This window comes from Camelus bactrianus, chromosome 19 (assembly GCF_048773025.1).
Source record: "Camelus bactrianus isolate YW-2024 breed Bactrian camel chromosome 19, ASM4877302v1, whole genome shotgun sequence".
In the NCBI taxonomy this organism is placed as follows: domain Eukaryota; kingdom Metazoa; phylum Chordata; class Mammalia; order Artiodactyla; family Camelidae; genus Camelus; species Camelus bactrianus.
The window spans coordinates 11,660,953-11,682,868 of record NC_133557.1 but is presented as its reverse complement, the minus strand read 5'-3'; the positions used below and the strand labels follow the sequence as shown (position 1 = coordinate 11,682,868).

General features: G+C 45.6%; 1 protein-coding gene across 3 annotated transcripts in view; it reads right to left on the bottom strand.

Moving 5' to 3' along the window:
• The window catches only part of ZNF341 (zinc finger protein 341), a 43,282-nt gene that overhangs the window by 16,226 nt on the left and 5,140 nt on the right, over positions 1–21,916 (bottom strand). For 2 of the 3 annotated variants that reach the window (XR_012500605.1, XM_074347159.1), the window contains exons 3-11: positions 20,092–20,288; positions 17,438–17,587; positions 14,604–14,855; positions 10,967–11,162; positions 10,275–10,365; positions 8,422–8,615; positions 6,736–6,926; positions 4,710–4,918; positions 540–636 (exon numbers count right to left, since the gene is read on the bottom strand). Coding sequence is in view for 2 of the 3 variants with exons in the window: in XM_074347159.1 (XP_074203260.1) it covers positions 540–636; positions 4,710–4,918; positions 6,736–6,926; positions 8,422–8,615; positions 10,275–10,365; positions 10,967–11,162; positions 14,604–14,855; positions 17,438–17,587; positions 20,092–20,288 (1,577 nt within the window). In the remaining variant the exon portion in view is untranslated. The remainder of the gene's footprint in view (positions 1–539; positions 637–4,709; positions 4,919–6,735; positions 6,927–8,421; positions 8,616–10,274; positions 10,366–10,966; positions 11,163–14,603; positions 14,856–17,437; positions 17,588–20,091; positions 20,289–21,916) is intronic. The other variant, XM_074347160.1, reaches the window with a different exon arrangement.

Genomic DNA, 21,916 nt, shown 5'->3' with positions numbered 1-21,916 from the left:
AAATTAAAAGGGGGAAAAAAAAAGAAAGGAGCACTGATGGGGGGAGCCTGTAGATTAACAGGAACTTGGGTCTATCAACCAATCACAATATATGGGCCTGATTGAAACAAACAAACTTTAAAAAAATTGTGATGTTTTAGGGACAAGTGGAAAATGGAACACTGCCTGGATATTTGATGACAATTAAGGGACAATGAGGGCTTTCAGATCCACTGAAAAGAAGAACCAATAATAATAACAAGGAGAACAAGACATCAGGAAGCTGGAGGCCACTGTTCAGATGCTGGGTCTGGTCCCATGCGGTCAAGGGCTCATGAAGAGGCCTCACTCATCAGCCTGGCCTGGACCGCTCAGCCCAGCAGCAGATCCAGAATGGTCACGGGTGGTGTCCAGTGGGTAAGACAGGCCAGGCAGAGCTCTCACTCTTCAAAGATGAAGTGCTGTCTGGGGAGACAACCCCAAACTTGGCCCACATGTACTGAGGTAGGAGAGGAGAAGGAGATGGCAGGGTCTTAGGGGGAAAGGGCAGGGGTTGTCACCTTTTGGCAGTGCGGGCAGGGGAAGTTGTGAGTGGCAGTCTGCAGGTGGTGCTCCAGTGCCTCCGGGGTGGAGTACTTATTAACGCATTTGACACACCTAAATGGGAAGGAACAGAGAAGTGAGAGAGCCACGTGTGTACTGGCTGGATCCCTGGGGCTGGGCTCTCCCAGCAGACGTGGGAGTCAGCCCCTCCCCTCCTCTGACATCAGGAGGCAAAACCCTACAACTAATTCATTCTCCAATCAGTCCACTCTTTTTGCCTGCCACTGTCTCCATCTTGGTCCAAGTTGTCATCATCTCTAGCTCTAGGGCATGAGCAGTAGCCTTCACCCTGCCCTAACTCACCCCCTGTAGTCCATTCTCCACAGGGGAGTCAGCAGGAGTCTTTAAAAATTAAAATTAGACCATGTCACACTCTTACTTAAAAGTCCCCACGTTGGCTTATAAGGCCCTACTGGTCTGACCAGTCATACTTCCACCTTCACCTTTCTCCACTGTCCATCACACATACTCTGCTCCAGCTACCCTGGCCTCCTTAATGTACCTCGAACACACCAAGTTCAATCCCACCTCAGGGCTTTTGCACATGCTGTTCCTATGATCTGGAACACTCTTCCCGAAGTCTTCTCCTGGGAGGCACCTTTCATCCTTCATGTCTCAGCTCAAATGCTATGTCCTCAGAGAGGCCCTCCCTGACCACCCTGTCTCAAGCTGCCCCACAGCCCATCCCTAGCCACTCCCTACTTTGTTACCCAGTTTTATTTTCTTCTTAGCACTTATTACCTGGAATTATTTTATTGATTTACTTACTTGATTATTATCTGTCTCCTCCACCAGCAAGTGGGCTCTGGAGGCCAGGATCATATCTGTCCTGTTCATAACCTGTCCTGAGCACCAGTGACAATCTGTTATATGAAAGAGTCAGACAGACAAGGATCCAGGCCTGGCTCCTTCCCATCTCTGACCCTCAGTTTCCTCATCCATTAAACGGGGTAGGAATTCCAAATGGACCTGCCCCTCAGTCATTCTTAAGATTATCACAAGAGTCAAAGGACACAGGGGTGCCAAACAGCTCATAAACACAGTCTTCACTCTTAACATTACTCTGGTTAACATGCCCCCAAAACAGCAGTTTCAGGCCACAAGCCACTCTGAGGAAAAGACCCCACCATGAAAACATTCACCAGCAAATGGATCCACTTACAATGCAGCACCAGTGAGGCATACCAGAGGTAGATGGGCAATTCATGCCAAAAAAAGAAATGTGTGCCCTGCCATCTGTACGCCAGGGCCACTGGGAAACCTGCGGGCAGGCTGCACCTGTGGTGGGCCCCTCTCACTCCACACCCTGAAAACCACAGGCTAAATGCCTCCAGATGGAAAGAAAGAAAGAGGAGGTGGGGTGGGAACAAAGCTACCAGGAAGGCAGAGGGCTCGCAAGCTTGGTGGGAGGAGAGGGTGGGAATCGCACAGACTTTGGCAGTGGCAAGGAGGCACAGGTTTGTGTGGGAGGCGGCTTAGCTTAAATACCATTGAAATTAAACCTTCCTGCCAGAAACGCCACCTGAACTGAGTCATGCAAGGTAACTCCCCAGTGACGGGCTCAACCAGCATCAAGCATCTCCTGGTACAACGTGGGGAGAAATACATAGCATCACTTGATACTCCTGCCAAAAGTGCTGATCCTAGATCCACCAGGAGGTCAAATCAGAGAAACCCAAACCTGACTTTGGGGCCAGCAGATCCGATGGCTACAAAGGCCCTCTGACACTCTAATCCTGGCAAGAGAACCTGAGAGAAGTGACTGACTGCAATCACAAGGCTATCAGAATTGGGCTCAATCCTCAGCCTGAAAACTCCAAAACCAGAGCTATGAGGCTTCCAAGGTCCTAGACAAGAGTTTCAATTCCAGCTCTGTGCTGACATTGTTACTCTGGTGGGCAGGTCACTTCTCCTCTCTGAGCCTCAGTGCCTTCACCTTCAAAACTGGGAGAACAACACTGCTATGGACTGAACTGTGACCCTCTAAAATTCATATGTTGAAGGGGGTGGGGGTTATAGCTCAGTGGGTAGAGCACATGCTTAGCATGCACGAGGTCCTGGGTTCAATCTCCAGTACCATGATAAAATACAATAAATAAATAAATAAATAAATAAAATAAAATTCATATGTTGAAGTCCTGACCCTCAATGTGTTGGTATTTGTAGATGAGCCTTTGGGAGGTGAATAGGTTTGGATGAGATCTTGAGTGTCAGGTCCTCCTGATGAGATTAGTGTTCCTATAAGAAAAGACCAGAGAGAGAGGGCACCCCCCGATCCCCGCTCCTCTCATATGTCTATAACATTTTGTTACAGGAGCCAGAGCTGATTGACACAACCTACCTCCCAGATTGCAGGGATCAATGTCCCTAAGTCAGAGTTTGGCACATAGTAGGTGCTCCCTTCCTTTTACTTGGCATCGCACCCCAGAGAGAGCCACACAGCTATAGAAACTCACAGATAATCCACAGATTGGAAGGGCAAAAGAAAAAGAAAATGCCCTCTGAGCACAAATGTGAACTATTCATTCTGACCCAGAAATACCTACCCCTTAGCTGGTCAGAGCTTCACCTAGTTTTGCAGCCTCTCTGGCCCCATTCCCCAGTCTCTCCCAGGGCCAGTGCCCATCACCCCATTTCTTGAGTCCCAGTCCCTCTGCCAACTCCTCAAAGTCCTTGTGATTTCTTCAAGGCCCTCATGCCCCAGCCTCACTCTCTCCCCCAGGCCCCATCTAAATACCCCCTCCCACCGCCATTCTACAGAACAGTCATTCTGAACTACTTGCTATTTTACTTTACATCTGTACACTTGCTGTTCCTCCTGCTAGGAACGCACTCCACCCCACCCATTGCCTACCTGGCAAACTCCTACTCATTCTTCAAAAACCAGTTCAGGTATCATTGCTCCTAGGACACCTCTGCCCTATCTCCCACCACAGTACTTCTGTACTTTATATACATATGCTTAGGATTTATGATTTTATCACAGTATATGATAAGAATACATATTTGTTGCCCTAAGCAGCCTATGCATTCTAAACTCAAGGTCTGTATTTACTTATTTCTGAACCCCAGAAGCCTCAGCCCAGAGTTACAGGGGGACTCCATTAACAGAGGTTGTCAGCCAAGTTCCTGCAGATACAAGTTTGTAGAGAGATGCAAAAGCCATTCTAACACGAAAACATTCACTAATGAACTGGAAGGAGTCCCCACACAACACCCCTCACTTGTTTCTCACTGGCACCTATCCCCACGCACTGCATGCTAGGCTTTGGGAGGCAGCTGATCCCAGAAGACACAGGACAAATGCACAGCAAAATGAACGTGGGGCAAAAATGAGCGATTCCACCAAGTCATGAAAATGATGGTGGGTATCTGCAAATGACACCATCAGCAAAGGAGAGTCTGCAAGAGGGACAGGAAAGCAAAGAAGGTAGAGACACTCCACAAGGATGATCACAGGATTAGTAGCTCCAAAGGGAATGATTTGAAGATCTAAGGACTAAAAGCACGTGGCAAAACTGAGGGAGTCCTTCATCATTTCCACCAAAGGGACCCTTTTTATGACTGAAACAGGAGACTAAAGCGATGTACAGGATTCTCAGAAAAAAATCACCCGAAATAAAATCTACACGTGGTTCATCCCTTGTTCATTCCCAGAATCAGCATATAGCTTCAACTTGAATTCTAAATATCATGGATTATAAAACAAATGAAACTTATTTTCATGATTTTTGCTTTCAAATATGTCCTTGTTCATTTTTTCATGTAAGAATCAGTGCATCATTCCAAACTGTAACCTAAATTTTGTAGATTACCAGAAATAATACTATTTTCATAGTATTTTACCTTCGGGGGAAAAATCTTTTTTCTGCTACAAACAAGGAAAGATTGGCTTCCCTTTATTGAGGTTTTTGTTTTTTTTTTTTAGGATAAATGTCTGCCACATTGAAGAATGATACAGGGAGGGCCGGCATCTTTTCCTCCATCAGTGCCAAGGGGCAGAACCCACTCTGCCAGGCTGGATCCCGGGGCCCTTTGAGATGTCTCACTGGTCCTGAGCAGTCAGAATGACCGAGGGAGCAGACCCCAGGCTCTCTGCCGGAAGAGGGAAGTGGGAGGGCACGTACTTGTAGACAGCGTTGTCCTTCCTGGGGCTGTGCTGCGGCAGGAGGCTATGTGAGTACTGATGCACGCCCAGGTCGTACAGTGAGGGGAAGTCCTTGCCACAGAGGTGGCAGCGGTAGCTCAGCTCCTCCTGGTGGCTCTTGATGTGCTCCAGAAATGTGTCGAGCTTCGGGAATGTCTGTGCGCAGCTTTTGACCACACACTTGTACACCTTGAGGGAAGAGGCAGAACAGGTGAGGGAAGGTAGGAGAGCTGCCTCCACTGCCACCCCCAACCCTGTGGCATCCACCTCAAATGCTGCTGGTGGGAGATCCAACTGCTGTTCCCCTGTGGCCCTGCTGCTGAAGCCCTGGTTTTATTTTGATCAGAAGGTCCCCTCCTCTCAGCCAGTCACAACAGCCCCACGACCCTTCCCGCAGGCTCTGTGTGTCCTAGATATACTTAGAAAAATTATCCAAAACCCAGAATGATACCATCCTGAAAGGATGTGAAAAGATGACATCATGTCCTTCCAATGTCGCACTACAACAGTGGCTCTCCAACCTGAGCGTGCATCATAGTAACACATTGTGCCACTTCCAGAATAACTGATTCAGCTGGTCTGGGTGGCCTGAATACGTGCATTCCCACCAAGTGCCCAGGTGATGCTGAAGCTGCTGGTCCGGGACCTCACTTTGAGAACTGCTGTCTAGCAAGCAGTTAGGTTAAGGCAGTTAAGACACCAAGGGTTATCTCACTCTCTGGGTGATGTGACTTGTTTTGACTGTTTACTGCTGATTAAGACCCAAACTCTAAAGTTAAATGTTCACTTGTAGAAAACTGATCCAATGTAAATGATTTCTGTCATGTGGAAAAGATAACCCCAAAGGTTACGGGTTTTGTTGCCCTGTAGGATATTAACCAGATTTGTGTCAAATTTAGCAATCTTATTTCAGGATTCCTTTTTTTCACTAACATAGTTATATATGGGTATAGATATCAGTGTTTCATATTCTCTTTGACTGGCTTCCAGTTCCCTCATTTACGAGGTAAGTAAAATTCTGACTCATGTTCACTATGCTATTTGTATGAGAATTATGTTATTCACATTTTGAAAATTATACTTTGACAAGTAGTATGTACTCCTTATAGGGTTGTGAGACAGTTAGGGTTGCATGGCATATTCAGGGTTTCAATTCCACATGCTCCTTCTTCCTAACAAAGTGAACCTTCATTTGCTCAGAGTGGCAACATGCCTAGTTAAAACCCTTGATCCCCTGGCTCCCTTGCAACAAGTGTCAGCCATATGACTCCTTTCTTGCCAATGATATCTAGGCAGTAGTCTTTGGGGAAGGTATGACTCCTAGAACAAAAAGGAAAAAGCTTCCTAGAAGTCCTCTCTGACTTCTGCATTTGTCCTGACTAGAATACAGATGTGATGGCTGGAGGTATAGCATCCATCCTGCAACCTTGAGGATAAATGCCACATGCTAAAGATGGCAGAGCAGAAAGCCAGGAGAACTCAGAGTCTATGATGATGTATTATCTGACCTGCTATATAAGCCCAACACTGTCTACTTACGGACCTTTTGTGTTGTGAGAGAAATAAAACCTGTTATCTATTATTTACAGCATAACAATGCATTCCTAAGCGATAGAACACATTTACTGGCTCTGACCAACGAGAAGGCTACAGAAAGTTTCTGGGAAAGGTTTCCTTGCTCTGAAAGAAGACACGAAAACATAACCCCTGTATGCTCATGGATAATACTGTGTCTGGACTTCTGCTGAGAAAAAGCAACCACCATCACAGGACCACAGGTGAACCATCAGTAGAGGACAAGTCCAAACCCTAAGAAAGTAGAGACAAGAGATAGAAACACACAGGGTCTTGTTGCTGAGTCAACTCATTGTCTCAGGCCCAGAGTTGCCCTATCTTGACAGCTTGTTATGAGAGGAAACAAACTTCCTAATTGCTTAAGCCAGTTTGAGTCAGTTTTCTGTGATTTTCCCCAAAAACAGCCCCCCTGCTACCCAGCACCCACCTACCTGCTCATTCTTATGCTGGGTCATGTGGGACTTGAGCTGGAAGTAGGTACTGAACTTGCTGGGGCAGAACTGGCACAGGTAGGAGCTATCAATGAGGACCACCTGCTTGGCCTCCAGCTTGTCACCCTCATCCTCGCCTGCTGAGGGCAAGGCTTGGGGCTGTGGGGTGCTTGACAGGGTCTGGCCCAACCCTGTGGAGAAAGCCAGGGAGGCAATTCACTGAGAAACAAAGAGTCAGGACAGAGAGACTTGCCACTCGGGAAGGATTCCTAGAGCACCCACTGTGTGCTCCGCTGCATCCACCCCGCCACCTACCACGTGCTCGGTGTTGGACGACATACTGAAGGCACTGCATTCATGCGCAGCTGGTGTGCAGACAGAACCGCCCCAGGGGCTTAAATACTGAATATTTACACTCCCATGGATGAATAGCTATTGCCTCCAATCCCCTTGCAGGCCTCCCCCTCGGACACTCTAGACCTCTCTGTGGTTGTTAACAACCCTGAATATCACTCCGAGCTGTGCTCATGATGCCTCCCAGCTCCTTTTTCTGATTACAACCATCTGTTTAGTTGCCTTTCCCTCAATCTCCCTGAGGACAGGGGCCTCGGACCTCATCGCCATAGGCCCAGTGGCCTGGCACACAGTAGGCCTCCATAAGTGTTTGCTCAATGGTTGAACCCTTGGGGCTAGGCACTACAGGAATTTGGAAAGAAATGGTTTCTTCACCAGAGTTCACAAGAACTCAGAGGGCACACACAGAATGGCTAAACACAGTAGGGCTAGTCCAAACCAGAAGGTCATATAAAAGTAGGCATATGTTGCTTGCAGAGAACACCCTCTTCATTAGCTGTGTGTGGTTGGCACTGCTCACCCACAGGGCTGCACAGGAAGGCTCCGGCCTTATGCTGCCCAATACAGTGGCCATGAGCCACATGTGGCAAGTGAGAACTTGAAATGTGGCCAGTCCAAATCTAGATGTGCTAAGATGTAAAAACACCCTGGAGTTCAAAAACTTAATATAAAAAAAGAATGTAAAATGTCTCATTATAAATTTCTTTATATTATATATTAAAATGGTACTATTAATGTGTTGGGTTAAATAAAATATATAGTTAAGATTAATTTCATCTTGTTTTGTTTTTATGTAGCTATTAGAAAATGTTTAGTTCTATATATTGCTTATATTATATATTTGTTAAGACAGCACTGCTCTAGGCCTAGTAAGTGTTCGACCCCCAGGGAGGAGAGGAATTAAATCAATATCAGGGACAGGATCATTAGTTCAGAGACAAGTGATGGCTCAGATGAGAATCCTACAAAGTATAAAGGTCTCTGGAGACCATCTGCCCATGAAAGTCAAATAGGTTTTAATTTTTGGTCAACTGACAGTGATTGCCTGGAGCATTATATTGAAAACAGATTCTAAGGCAGGATCCAGGCACAACAAAAAAGAATAGGTGATTTATTAGTGATGTCTGCCATGGTACAGTATTAGAGTAATGCACATATATTGTACATTTGTCATCCCTCGTTTCATCCATGCTCCATTTTTGTTTTATAGATGAAAAAGACTGAAGCCCAGAGAGGTTAAGGAGGTTGCCCAGGGTCACACAGCTAGCAACAAAACTTATGAAGCTGCAGAGGAGAGGTGTGGGGAGAATGGCATTCCCCACTTCTACCCACCTGTGCTATCTTCATCCTCCTGCCTGCTGGGGTTCAGGGCCATGACCTGTACAGTCACAGAGTTGCGAGAGACGGTGCCACCGCTGCGTCCTGGAGGCCACACCTTATGGGTCTGCATGTGTTTCTTGACATTAGACTTCTGGGCAAAGGCACGGCCACATGCAATGCACTGGAAGGGCTTCTCACCAGTGTGGCTGTGGGAGACAAAGCTTGTCAGCACCTTTGTGTAGGAATGGGGATGTGGCCTCAGCCCAGGAGCTCACAGCCACCAGGAGGGCCAGAGCAGAGCATCCAGATGCTCCTGGCCACCATTCTGACACCATGAGGACAAGTCTTATCCCTGAGGCAGGCAGACCAGAGTCAGACAGACCCTGGGCTCTTGGTGACATTACTAAGCTGCTGAATCAACCAGCCCTGGTGCTGACCTTCTCTGTGGCCATCCCTAACTGTGAGATCAAATATTTCCTAACTGTTTAAGCCCATTTATATGGAGACTTCTGTTATTTGAAGGAGAAAACATCTTAGTTGGCACAGCATAGCACTTGTACCATTATTCAATATTTTCCTTCAAATCAACACACTTTTTAAAAACTTAAAACAATTTAAAATGAAGTTTCCTGTTGTTACTGTATATGAAAAGCCACTTGTCAGAAACGAACGAAACTTGTCATAAAGTAATGAAAAATACAATTATCTATATAATAATATTATTAAGGTTTATAGCTGCATCATCCAATAAGGTAGACAAAAGCCACATGGGACTATCTAAATTTAAATTCATTAAATTAAAATAAAGTAAAAAAAATCAGTTTCTCGGTCATACTAGCCACATTTCAAGTACTCAACAGCCGTTTACGCTTAGTGGCTACCCTGTGGACAGTGCCTTTTGGGGCCTTTCCATCTTTGAAGAAAGTTCTACTGATGAGCACTAGTATAGACCAGCAGTTTTCAACAGAGATTGATTTTTCCCTCTTGGGGACATCTGGCAATGTTTGGAGATGTTTTTGGTTGTCACAGCTGAGGAATGTGGGGTGCTACTGGCACCTAATGGTGAGAGGTCAGGAATGTTGCTAAGCATTCTACCGGGCACAGGACAGCCCCACAGAAAAGAATGATGTGCTCTAAAATGTGTCAACAGGCTGATAAACCCTGGTCTAGAGAGAAGCTGCTGCCTGCCATGGCTGGAATCTGAGGCTTGCTTTCTCTCTGTTATAAAAGATGAGCAAGTATGTGAGAGGCATTAAAGACAGACTCGTACCAAATTGAGGCTTTCTCCTTTGACAGGAAGAAACTGAAAAGAGAATAATTTTCTCACTTATGTCTTTCAAAACTTTTCAACACCACATCTATAAACCACCTAAAACCATCTCATGTACCAATGTATCCCATTCTGTGAGTATCACTTAACAATGGAAAACCTGAGGCCCAGAGGGGCTCCTTGCGTGTTCTTGGGACAAGAGGTGTCATGGTTAGTCCCAAGTGAGCAGAGAGCTTGTAGCCATATTCACAGAGCATGGCTGTCCTTGAGGTCAGCTCTTTCTGCAGAAGTGAGAACTGAGGCACCCCGCCCTCCTGAGAAGCCTCCATCCATTCAGGTAAATTTCCTCCCCCAACCCCTTTCCTGCCTGGACCTTCCACATCACAGGAGGCAGGCCCCACAGAGCCTTCCCACTGCTCCTGAGGGAGGAAAGGGAAAACCATCCTGAGCCGGACTGAAGGTCTGAGAACGACGACAGGACAGACAGGGCCTTGGTCACCACCCAGGTTGAGAAAGCAGTCTTGCTGCCACTGGGAATGCCCCTCTCCCCAGCCAGGGCTGCATAGGAGCCACCTGCCTCACCACGCCTGGGTACCTTCTGATATGCTGCTGCAGGTCGAAATTTTTGGTGAATGACTTGTCACAATATGAACACTTAAGTTTCTGAGCCTTTGGCTTCCCTGCAGCTGAAAGACAAAGAGGGAAGAAGGGGATGCTAAGGTTGGAGGCACAACTGAAGGCGCCAAGGGCAGCTTCCCACCACTCTACCCCTGGACCTGGGGCCAGACAGCCCAGACCCTAGGAGGTCCATTCCTGGCTAAAAAAGACATTTCCCAGCTTCCTTTGCCGCTAGATATGGTCATGTGACTAAGTGTTGACCAATGAGATGTAAGCAAAAGTATTATGCAGAACTTCTGGGAGCTGGGAAACATCTCTTTCATTCTTCTTACTGTCTGGAATATGAAAATTGATGACTGGAGCTCCAGCAGCCATCTTACATGATGAGGCACCTTGATAACAGAAGCTTTGTTCTAGGGATGGCAGAGCAGAAAGACAAAAGAAATAAGGCTGCTTGGTAACCATATGGGCATACGATCTCCAGACAGTCTATCTGTGGACTTGTTTTGCAAAGAACAACAAAATTCTATCATTTTGAAGTCACTCTTATTTTGGATTTTCCATTATATGCAATGAAACTTAATCCTAACTATCACAAAAGGGAAGACTGGAACTAAACAGCCTGTGGATAGGCCAGTGCTGAGGAAGCATGGCAGGCCATGGGCCCACCTTCTGGGAGTCCACTGGAACTTTTGGTCCGTCGGGTCTTCAGTGATGGTGGGGAGTCAAAGGTGGCCACTGTGCCCCCAGTGGCGCTGGTCATGGGGGCAGCAGGGTTTGGTCCTTTCGGTTTGAATCCTTGTTTGCCAGGGCTGTACACCTGGGGAGTGGGGTATACTGGAGCCTCCACACACTGATTCGGCACCTAGAAGGACAGCACAGTCAGGGAGAGTACCCTGGGACAGGAGGGATGGAGCTGCCCCAGCCAGAGGAACTCTCACTGTGGCCCTGGCTGATCTCAACCATGCCCCCACCTACATCACCATCCTAACTCCTCCACTTGGCTCAGTCATCCCAGTCACTCCCAAGACTCCTGAGAACTTCATGAAGCCAGCAGGCTAGAGGCAGCTTTGGAGCCATGCTGCCTGGGTTCAAATTCTGACTCTGCTTCTTATCATTTAAGTGAGCTTGGGCAAGCCTTTTAACTTTTGTCTCAGTTTCTGCATCTGTAAAATGGGGCTAATCATAGTATCCCTCTCATTGGGTTGTAGTGAAGATTAAATGAGTTAACAAGTAGAGAGTTTAGAACAATGCCTGGCATATAGTAAGTACCCAATCAACATTAGCTGTTATTATTGGCATTACTATTGCTATTAGTAGTAGTTTGCTTGTACAGGAAGTCAGAAGGGTCTATGCCCTCACGAGCAGCTCTACTTCTTAACTAACTCCCCCTGATGCCACACCAGCAGGCATCCCTCAACTGACAATTGACACTGAAGCCACAAGAAATTACCGAATAAACTATGAGCTGCTCAAACTTAGTCACCACTAAGCTTACATCATGATACTGGGGCATTGTGAAGAAATCATTTATTCATTCATCTATTCATCATTCATTAGTCTTTGTGGGCTAGTATATTCAAAATTCCACTTCCTATCCTTCTCTGCTTTATTTTTCTCTTCAGACTGATCATTATCTAATAAGTTATCTATTTTACTTACTTATCTTTATTATCTACCTAGTTTCATGAAAGCAGGGACTTTTGTTCTGCTTTTGTTTATTCCTCTATTCCTAGGCCTAGAGCAATGCTTGGCACAGAGTGGGCACTCAATAAGTATTTGTTGCATGAACAAATTCATTTATGTAGGTACTGGGCATCTAATATGGCTGGTGCTTCTGCTGGGTCTTGTCTGTTGGCCCTTGGCACTATTCCTACACTCTTCCATGGTCTCCCTTAAAATGCAGAGGTGAGAAGCTTGGAACCACATTCCTGAACTCCCTTGCCAGCATGGTTCTGAACACAGATTAAGTTCTGCCCATGAGATGCATCTGAATGAGATTTGGAAGGCAGAAGGGAGGTAGAAACCATTCTTCTCTGGCAGCCATGGTGGGAGACAGGCAGGTCTGCAGTCATGAGTTCTGGAGGAGTGGTTGGCTGAACACTACATTCCCCTCCTGATTGCCAGCCCTGAGGATGGTAAGGCAGCTGGAACCTCAGCAACAGAATCCTAGTTTCCTAACCCCTGGGCACAGCAGCAGCATCCCGGCTCTCAGGGCCGAGCAACAACAGTGAACCTGAAAACCAGTGATGCCTGCCCACCCTGACTTTTGCTCCTCTAGCCCTTCCCTCAGCTTTGTAAGCATTTAACTTCTTGTATTAAATCCCTCTGCCAGAAATACCTAAAGTGGTTTTGATTTCACTGACCAATACAGCACTCAATAAATATCTGTCACAGCGAATGAATTCACCCATTGGTCAAGTCATTACTGAGCACTAACATGACTGCCCCTGGGTTAGTTCTCATCCTCACAGCTCTGCAAGGGAGTTCCCATTCTAGAAGGGAGGAAACTGAGATCAGAGGATCCTATTTCAGATACCTACTATAGATGTACGACAGGCCAGGTACTCTGCTAGGTGCTAAAGATGCAAAATCAAAGACAACTTAGGCTCTGCCCTCAAAGAGCCCCCTTGTCTACATGGGCAATAAACAATGGCAGCTCCCCCCGTCCTGGCCCACTCTGTCTATGAGGCCACCATGGTCCTCTCAGCATCTCACTGACTTAATTTTTCTTTTAAATTCAACACAGTCCTCGGGAGCTTGCTTTATTTTCCCAGGCTAGGGCACATTCCCTTGCAGGCTCTTATAAAATCGCATGACTGGTGGTGGGGTTATCCCATGGTCTAGTTCTCTTTAGATACAGATGCTACCTGACATGGAATGTCTGTATGGCTGGATTCTAGGGGAGTCTGAGATAATGTGACCTCAAGTGCACTACTGTCTAGGAAAATTCTGAACTCTTAGTGCCTCGAGAATAGACTGCTTATAGCTCAGAGCTCCTCAGCAGGGAACTAATACGATACATATGGTACAGGCATATCTTGGAGATACTGCAGGTTTGGTTCCAGACCACGACAATAAAGTAAAAATCCTAATAAAGTGAGCCAGTGAAATGTTTGGTTTCCCAGTGCATATAAAAGTTATGTTTGCACTATACCGTAGTCTATTAAGTATGCAACAACATTATGTCTAAAAAACAACATACATAACCTTAATTGAAAAATACTTTTTGATTTTCTTGCTAAAAAATGCTAGTCATCACCTGAGCCTTCAGCGAGTCATAGCAGTAACATCAAAGATCACAGGTCACCATGACAAATACAACAATAATGAAAAAGTTTGAAATACTGTGAGAATTACCAAAATGTGACAAAAAGACATGAGGTGAGCAAATGCTGTTGGAAAAATGGCACTGATTAACTTGCTCAATGCAGAACTTCAATTTGTAAAAACTGTGATATCTGTGAATTACAATAAAAGGTATGTCTATACATTGATTAAATGGCCTTTATCTTTCCCCATACCCATGCCCATTACAGTGTGATTTGTAGCTTTTCCGATAAAGAAGTGGAATCTCTCCCTACTCCTTAAATCTAAGCTGGCCTTGTGACCTGCTTTGACCAACAGAAGTTATGTTGTGTCACTTACAAGTCTAAGCCTCAATAAGCCTTGAGCATTTCTGCTTACATTATTCAACCTCCAGCACTGCCATGAGAACATACCTGGCTAACTTGCTGGAGAAGAGCTGGGTCACCCCACATAACTCACCCCTCTCCAGGCCATCCTAGAGCAGCCGAGAGCCAACCAACCTCCAGACACATGAAAGAACCCAGCAAAAATCAGCAGCTGCCAAGCTGACCATCATAGACATGAAAAAAATAAACATGTTCTGCTATATACCACTAAGGGTTTGTGGATATTTCTTACACAGCCATAGCTAACTGATACACCTAGCTTGTTACAACAGATATGAGACACTTGCATAGAAAATTTTTTGGAATCTTCTCCCCAAAAGGCAGATATTCTCTGACTGTCCTGAGCACTCCCTGAGGACAGCATGTATATCTGCTACAACCTCTACTTCATTCCATCTTCTCATGGTTTGCATTTTATACTTTTATACATACAATGGCTTGATTAAAGTCCTTCTCTCTCATGATGTGGTACTCCATGATCTGGTTTTGCCCGCCATGGGGTATCTCCAACTATGTCTGGCATACAGTTGGTCCTCAGAAAAGGTTCAAGTTACCCATGATGACCATGACCAGTTCCTCCCACTTCACCCCAAACCCCAGCCTCTGCTCACCTCCAGGGGTGGGTAGGGCTGCATTCCCAGTGCCTGGATCTCCACCGTTCCACTCCCAGCCAGCGGTGCTGTGGCGCTGTATACCTCCACCACGCCATTCCCACCAGGGTTGGGACGCCCCGGGGGGCCCAGGCTCTGGGGTGGGGGTGGTGGGGGCTGAGGAGGTGGGGGTGGGGGCAGTGGGGGAGGGGGTGGGGGAGGAGGCGGGGGCTGGGTGAGGTAGCTTGGCGCAGAATGCATGTTCAGGCTGCTCTGAAATCAGAAGAGAGAATTAAAGTGTCAAAGCCTCTTGACAGCAACTGTCTTATTTATCACTGGGGAAGGACATTTGCCTTAGCTAGCCATGTAGAAAGAACAGCCACTCCCCGCGTGGGAACAGCTCAGAGGATGGGGTTGAGAGGGTGCATGGAAACAAAGTCATGGGAGAACTCAGAGGAGCCCTCAGTCTGGCACTGCTACCCCCTTTCTCTATGAAAGTCATCAAAAATGGCCTAGCTTGTGCAGAAATGAGCTCATACAGCAGGCGTAATTTTGTTGTTTTTAGAAGGGCTTGCTTGTAGGACTGGCTCTGAACTGGCATCTGAGAACCTGCCTTGTAGAAGATTCCCTCTGTTGATAAGGCTATTCTACCCACCAGGGACACTGACCCTACTGTATCAACTCACCTAGACCGTTCACATAAATGATGTGGTTTATGGTGAACGTCTCCCTTCCCATCTGGGTATCTGGAGTTTTGGTCATTGTGTCTGGGCGCCTATGTGACCAACCCCCAATAAAGCCCTGGCCTTGGAGTCTTAGGTGTGATTCCCCCAGAAACACTGCATGTGTGTTGCTGCTTTTCACTGCTGGGGGGGAAATGTGCCTTCTATAGCCTCTCCCCATTTCCCTAAGGGGGAGAACATTGGAAACTTGGAAGAACTTTGAATTCTTCCAGGCTGCTGGGTCTTTTTCCCTTGCTGATCCTGCTGTGTATCTTTTTATTGTGATAAATCACAGCCATGAGCACAACCATCTTGAGTCCTGAGAGTCTTTCTAGAGAGTCACTGAATGTATTGGCTGTGGATCCCCAAAACACAGCCACTGACTTCTAGAAACTGATTCTATAAATATGATCAAGCAGTTGGGCAAAGATATCAATACATGAATGTTACTCCAGTGGTTTTTATAACAGCAAAAAATGGCAGTGACCTACATGTCCTTCCATGGAAGCCTGGCTAAAGAGAGGATGGTCCATCCACATGGAATGGAATGGAATCCTTTGTGACTGTTAAAGTGATGATGCTGATCAGTATTTCATTAAAGGATGCTTCTCTTGACTGCTGCTCCTTGGGTTCCACAGTCAAATAGGTTTGGGGAAAAATCTGGGGTGACAAAAGCAAAAGTATCTCTTTACTGCAGGAAAAACCCAGACACAGAGCGGGGAAGAAGTAGAATGCCTCCATCCCAGGCTGATTTCCCAATACAAAAAGGATCTCTTGCTTTTGTATTGGAAAATCCCAAGGAGACACTGTTTTGGGGAACATTTCAGGAAATACTGACATAGGGTTTTAGGCACAGATAGAGAATGACATTAAACGAAAAGCAAAGTAAGAAAAGCAAGTTCCAGAGCAGTACACATAACATGATCCATTTATACAGATGCGTATGTGTGTCAAATATTTTAAACATATTTTCAATATTTTATATAAAATATATAGTATTTTAAATATACTTAAATAGAAAGCTATTTTTATCTATATTTGTAGTCAAAGGTCAGGAAAATCAGACACCAAAATTTTTGGTAGTATTTTCTTTGGGCAGAGGGAGCAAGGGTGATTGACTAACTGATTGATTTCCCAATTTTTATTCTGTAAAATTTCAAACCTACAGAAAGATTGTTAAAATAATAAAATGAACACTATACTTCATCTAATTCACCAGTTGTTACCATTTGGCCACATCTGCAATGTGTGTCTGTGTGTATGTGTGTGTGTGTACAGACACACGTATATACTTGTGTTTTGTCAAGCCACTTTAAAGTTAGTTACAGACATCATGACACTTTGTTCCTTAAAACTGTACTCAGATGCATCTCCTAAAAACAAGGACATTCTCCTGCATAATCACAATACAATGATTACACATAGGAAATTGAATATTGATATAATACTATTATCTAAAATGTTCAAATTCCTCCATATTCTAATCTACCCAAGTGTCCCAGGAAGGCCTTTATAGCTCCCTCCCACCACCTGATCCAGGATCCAACTAAGAACTGCACACTGCAGTCAGTTGCCATGTCTCCTTATTTCCAAGATTATGAATACTTAAGCTTTAAAAAAAAAACTTTTGTGTATTTTCTAATGTTTTTCTTTTTTTAAATTCTTACTTTTTTATTTAAGTGTAGTCAATTTACAATGTTAGTTTCAGGTGTAGAGCAAAGAATTCAGTTTTTTATATATATATATATATACACACACACACATATATATACATACATACATACATATTTTTTTTCAGATTATTTTCCATTACAGCTCATTACAAGAAATTGAATACAGCCCCCTGTGCTATACAGTAGGCTTTTCTAATGGACATGGAACTCTTCTATTAAGAATAAAAATGAGTCAATACAGCTGGACTGTGGCTGTGAAACCCTAAAGTCATGTTCTGGGTCCCAGCTGGACGTGGTAGCTTCCCCATCCACAGCAGGGTTGGCCAAGGGGAAGCTGACACTCCTGAGCTTGGGGTAGAGCCGGGACCAAGCTCCCTTCTCTCTACAAGATTCTGAATCTGTAGGTGTCAACATGTAGGCCTAGAATCAAGACCCTGTGAGAAACTGGCCACCTCCTTACCTGCACAGGAGGGGGGCCCTGGGGCATGGGCTGGTCCAGGGACGTGAAGGCTGACATGGCGGACATGAGCACATCATCGCTTACCAAGATGTTCCCCTGCACCAGGGTCTGGATCAGCGGGGATGGGGGCACTGTAATGTATGTGGAGATCTGGACAGGATGAGAGAGAGAGAGAGAGGAAGGGAGGGAGACAAAGAATATGTCTGAGGCTCTGGAAGGAAGCAGAGGGCAAGATGCAAAAGATCTGGGCTCTGGAGTCCCACAGACCTTCCACCTCTGCTTCTGCTCCCTGCCATGTGACGCTGGGAATGTCACTCCATCTCTCTGAACCTCCATTTCCCTCATTTACCAAGTGACACCTCCCTGAAAGCATATACCCTATGACCCAGCAAAAATTACTTCCTGGAATCTAGAGAAACACACACCTGTCCACAGGGAGCCCACAAACAAGAGCCTTGTTTCTACCAGTGACAAACTGGAAATAATCTTGATGTCTATCAGTAGGAGAATGGATTAAAAAATATACTATAGTCAAGGAAAGAACACTATAGACAGCATATAAAAGATATTGCATGGAAAATCAAATTATATAATAACATGTACTTAATATAGTCTTATTTTTAAAAATCTCAAACAATACTACTAGTGTAATTCCTGTGAGTACTTAAGTAAGTATGTGAAAGTATCTTAAAAGGTTGAGAAGGATTTTCATCAGTAGTTATCCGGGGGCAGGGGAGAGAAATAGTGCCAAAGGGGCTTTGATTTGTAGAATTCTAACTTTTAGAAAGGAGATAGGAAACATGTTATTACTTGCAAACACACAAATTAATAAAAAAAAAAATCTCAGATGAAAAGTAGACCTTACAAGAGAGTGTCAAACGTGCAGTGACCATTCCTCTTAGGTGATGTAAAGGGTGTTGTGTTTTGTTTATTTGTTATCTTTCTTTACTGACATCTTTCTAAATTGGCTGTCTGTAGGACCTCTGGGGAAAGCAGGAACCGGGCCCCTGAACCCAGAGTCCCTGTTCAAATAGGAAGTCCTTGCCCTCAACTAAGCAAGGACAGCCCAGGCAGGTTAGAGTGACATGCCCCATGTCAAGGCCAGAAAAGGTAGGGTAGATCCCGTCTGATGTGTGTTTTTACAATGTCCCGTGCACTGCACTGAGATGAAAAATGGGAAATCATTTCCATGTCCATCCAACTCACTTAGGTCTTAGAGGGATCTGTGTTTGCCCATAACCAGTTGATTGTGTTCTGAAGTTTTTTCCTTGCCCAGGACTGGAGGAATGTCCCTCTTTCTTATTGAAAATAAAGGGAAAGAGGAAACATTTTCTACTAACAAAACTCATAAACAAGGAGTAAGAAACATGACTATATTCTGTTAGAAGATGTCTGTGGCAACTTGGAAAGTTTCAGTGTCCATGTCCTATGGATCTGGGTGAACACTTTTAATTTGATGTTAGGAATTATGTCTATACAACGGATGAAAATAATGTCTTAGAGTAATAAGAGAAACCTAGAGGGAAGTCTGACCCCGTGACCTGGCATCCTGGGACATGCCCAGCCTCCTTTATGCAGATTCTTTAATCCCTCTGAGCTTCCCCACCCAGGGTATCTTTGCTCCAGAACTGTGTTCCTGACTGAGGACTCCAGAAGCTTCTCCAGATCCCCCCAGCCTGGCCCTTTCTCCTGATCTCCAGACCTGTATACCTGTCTGCATCTTCACTGCCTCCACTTGAAGGTTGAATGGGCGTCTCAAATCCAACATGACCAGCTGAACACTTCCCAAAACCTCCTCATTGTTTTCTCCACTTCAGTCCACGGCAACTCCAACTCAGGTCACCCTTGACTCCTTTTAATCTCATACCCCACATCCAGTGTATCCACAAGCTCTGTCAGCTCCACCTTCAAAATTTTTCCAAAGTCTCATCCCTTCTCTCCACCTCCACTGTCATTCTCCTGGACAAGCCACCACCACCCACCGCCTGGATTTGTACAACAGCCCCCTAATGGGTCTCCTGGATCTCTCTCTTGATTGTCACCAAAATCTATTATCTGTACAGCAGCTAGAGTGACCTAGTTCAAGTGTAAGTCAGACTATGTCCTTCTTCTCCTTAGAACCCCCCAGTAGTTCTCATCTCACTCAGAATAAAAGCCCACCAGGCCCACATGATCTGCCAGGATCTCCCTATTACCTCTGATCTTATCACTTCCCGCCCTCCTCCTCAATCACTCAGTTCCAGTTACTCTCACCTCCTTGCTGTTTCTGGAATAAACCCAGCACACTCTTACATCAGGGCCTTTGCACCGGCTGATCCCACCTCCTGGAACACTCTTCCCCAAATTAGCTGCATGATGCATTCCCTCACCTCCCTAGGTCTCTGCTCCCATGTTACCCCTTCACAAAGCACCATACAGAAAAGGGCAAAATCTCTCATCCCTGTCTTGGCATCCCCTATCCCTCTGCATTTATCCTGAAAACAGTACATCTCTACACATTTGTTTGGGTACTAGCCATCTCACCCAACTCCACGAGGGTAGTGACCTGGTCTGTTTGTTCACTACTGTACTCCCGAGTGCCCACACAGTGCCTGACACACAGTGGTGCCCAAAAAGACTTGAACAGATGAATGAACAAACGAATGAATGACTACCTGGCGATTGGCAGGAGGTGGGGCCTGCTGGACTGCTGTGGGTGCTGCCGAGGGCGTGTAGATGCTGTTGGTGGCCAGTGAGACTGTGGCCAGGGGCAGGGCACTCCCCTGGCACTGCTCCCGCTTGTGGGTCATAAACGCCGGCAGCGAGTTGAACTGCTTCTTACACTTCCCGCAGAGAAAGACATCCTCGTCATCTAGGGATCACACCCGCAGAGGAGCAGAGAGAGGGAAATCACGAAAAAAAGCAAGAATAAAGGAGGGGCATCACAGTGAGAAACGGGATCTTAAGAATGGAAACTAAGGGCATTGCATGACTTAATGTGGGAGTGTCAAGCATCAACTTGGTGCTTCCTAGGAGCTTTCTTTGGCTGGATATTCTGGCACTCACGGGAATATCCAGCCAAATTCACTCAGGTATCAAAAAATTAGAAATTAGGAAACAGTGAAGTGGGTTTGCTTCAAAGATGAGACATTCAGAATCTTTACGCTGCCTTAATTTATTCACTAGTCCCCAAATGGGCTGCATGATCACACTCCTCTGTGCCTTTGCATCCTCCATTTCCCCTGTCAAGCTGTCTCTTTCAGAGCAACTCATTCTGCAAGGCTCAGCTCGGATGTCATCTCCTCCAGGAAGCCCTCCAAAAGCAGTGGACACAGTTCCTTCCTCTGGGCAAGCCTCTCCTATCACCACCAGACTGTGAGTCTCTCAGGGAATGAAATATCCTACTTACTACCATAACTGTAATATTTCCTGGGCACATAGGAGGCCCTCAGTGGATATTTGTTCAATGAATGAAAAACTAAATGAATGATTAGCTACAGTGAATACTATCCATCACTGAAGGCCTACCACAGGCCACGCACTGTGCCAAGCACTTGATATGTTGTGGCAGAAACGTCTCTTGTTATTCAATATTCACTCTTCCTTCTTAGACAGTAATGTGAATTGTAGTGGGAAACATGGCTGTCTAGTTAAAGACTATATATTCCTCAGCCTTCTTTGCAGCTATACATGTCATGTGACTGGGTTCCAACCAACAGACAACAGCATATGTATACTGTCTATGCAACTGCCTCTTAAAGAGAAGGGGTATGACTTCCACTCCCTTCTTGCCTCCATGTTGGCTGGATTGTGGAAATGAAAGTGGAAGGCTGGGGCAGCCATCCTGGACTGCATGCTGAGGACAATAAAGCCACAGGAAAGAAGGGGCCTGCATCTCACCACAGCCACCCCAAATGCCCATCAGGACTTCATGCAACAGAGAAAGAAATTAATCTTGTACAAACGACAAGAAATTTGCATTTCTTGTTTATAACAGCTAAAACCAAATCCCAAGTATCCTCACGAGATTCCTATGAGGTAAGACTATTTCCTCAATTTTATAGATGTGAAAATCGGGGCACAGAGAAATTAATTCACTTGCCCAAGGTCACAGAGCCAGAAACTACAGGAATAAGGATTCAACCCCCAGTGTGTATCTCTCTGTCCCCAGCATGGCTCCCAAGTACTTGAAAACCCTTGTGGAATGAATAAATGAACACACAGACTCACACAGGTTCTAAGAGAAATTTCTTGTCCTCACTGTATATCAAAGATCTGTCCTATAAATCGGAGAGATTCATGCTCAGGCCGTTCTTTCCACAGAGGGGAGGCTGAGACATGACTTTGGGTCAAAGGTACAAGCAACAGTAAGCATCAGGGCTCCCAGTCATTCTCTGCCATGGTCCCCACATTCATGAAGTGATGGAGAAAGAGTGTCCTCAGAGCTAAGCAGAGAAAGGCATGAGCCTGAAGACCCAGGCTGGGAGGAAGGTGAGAGGG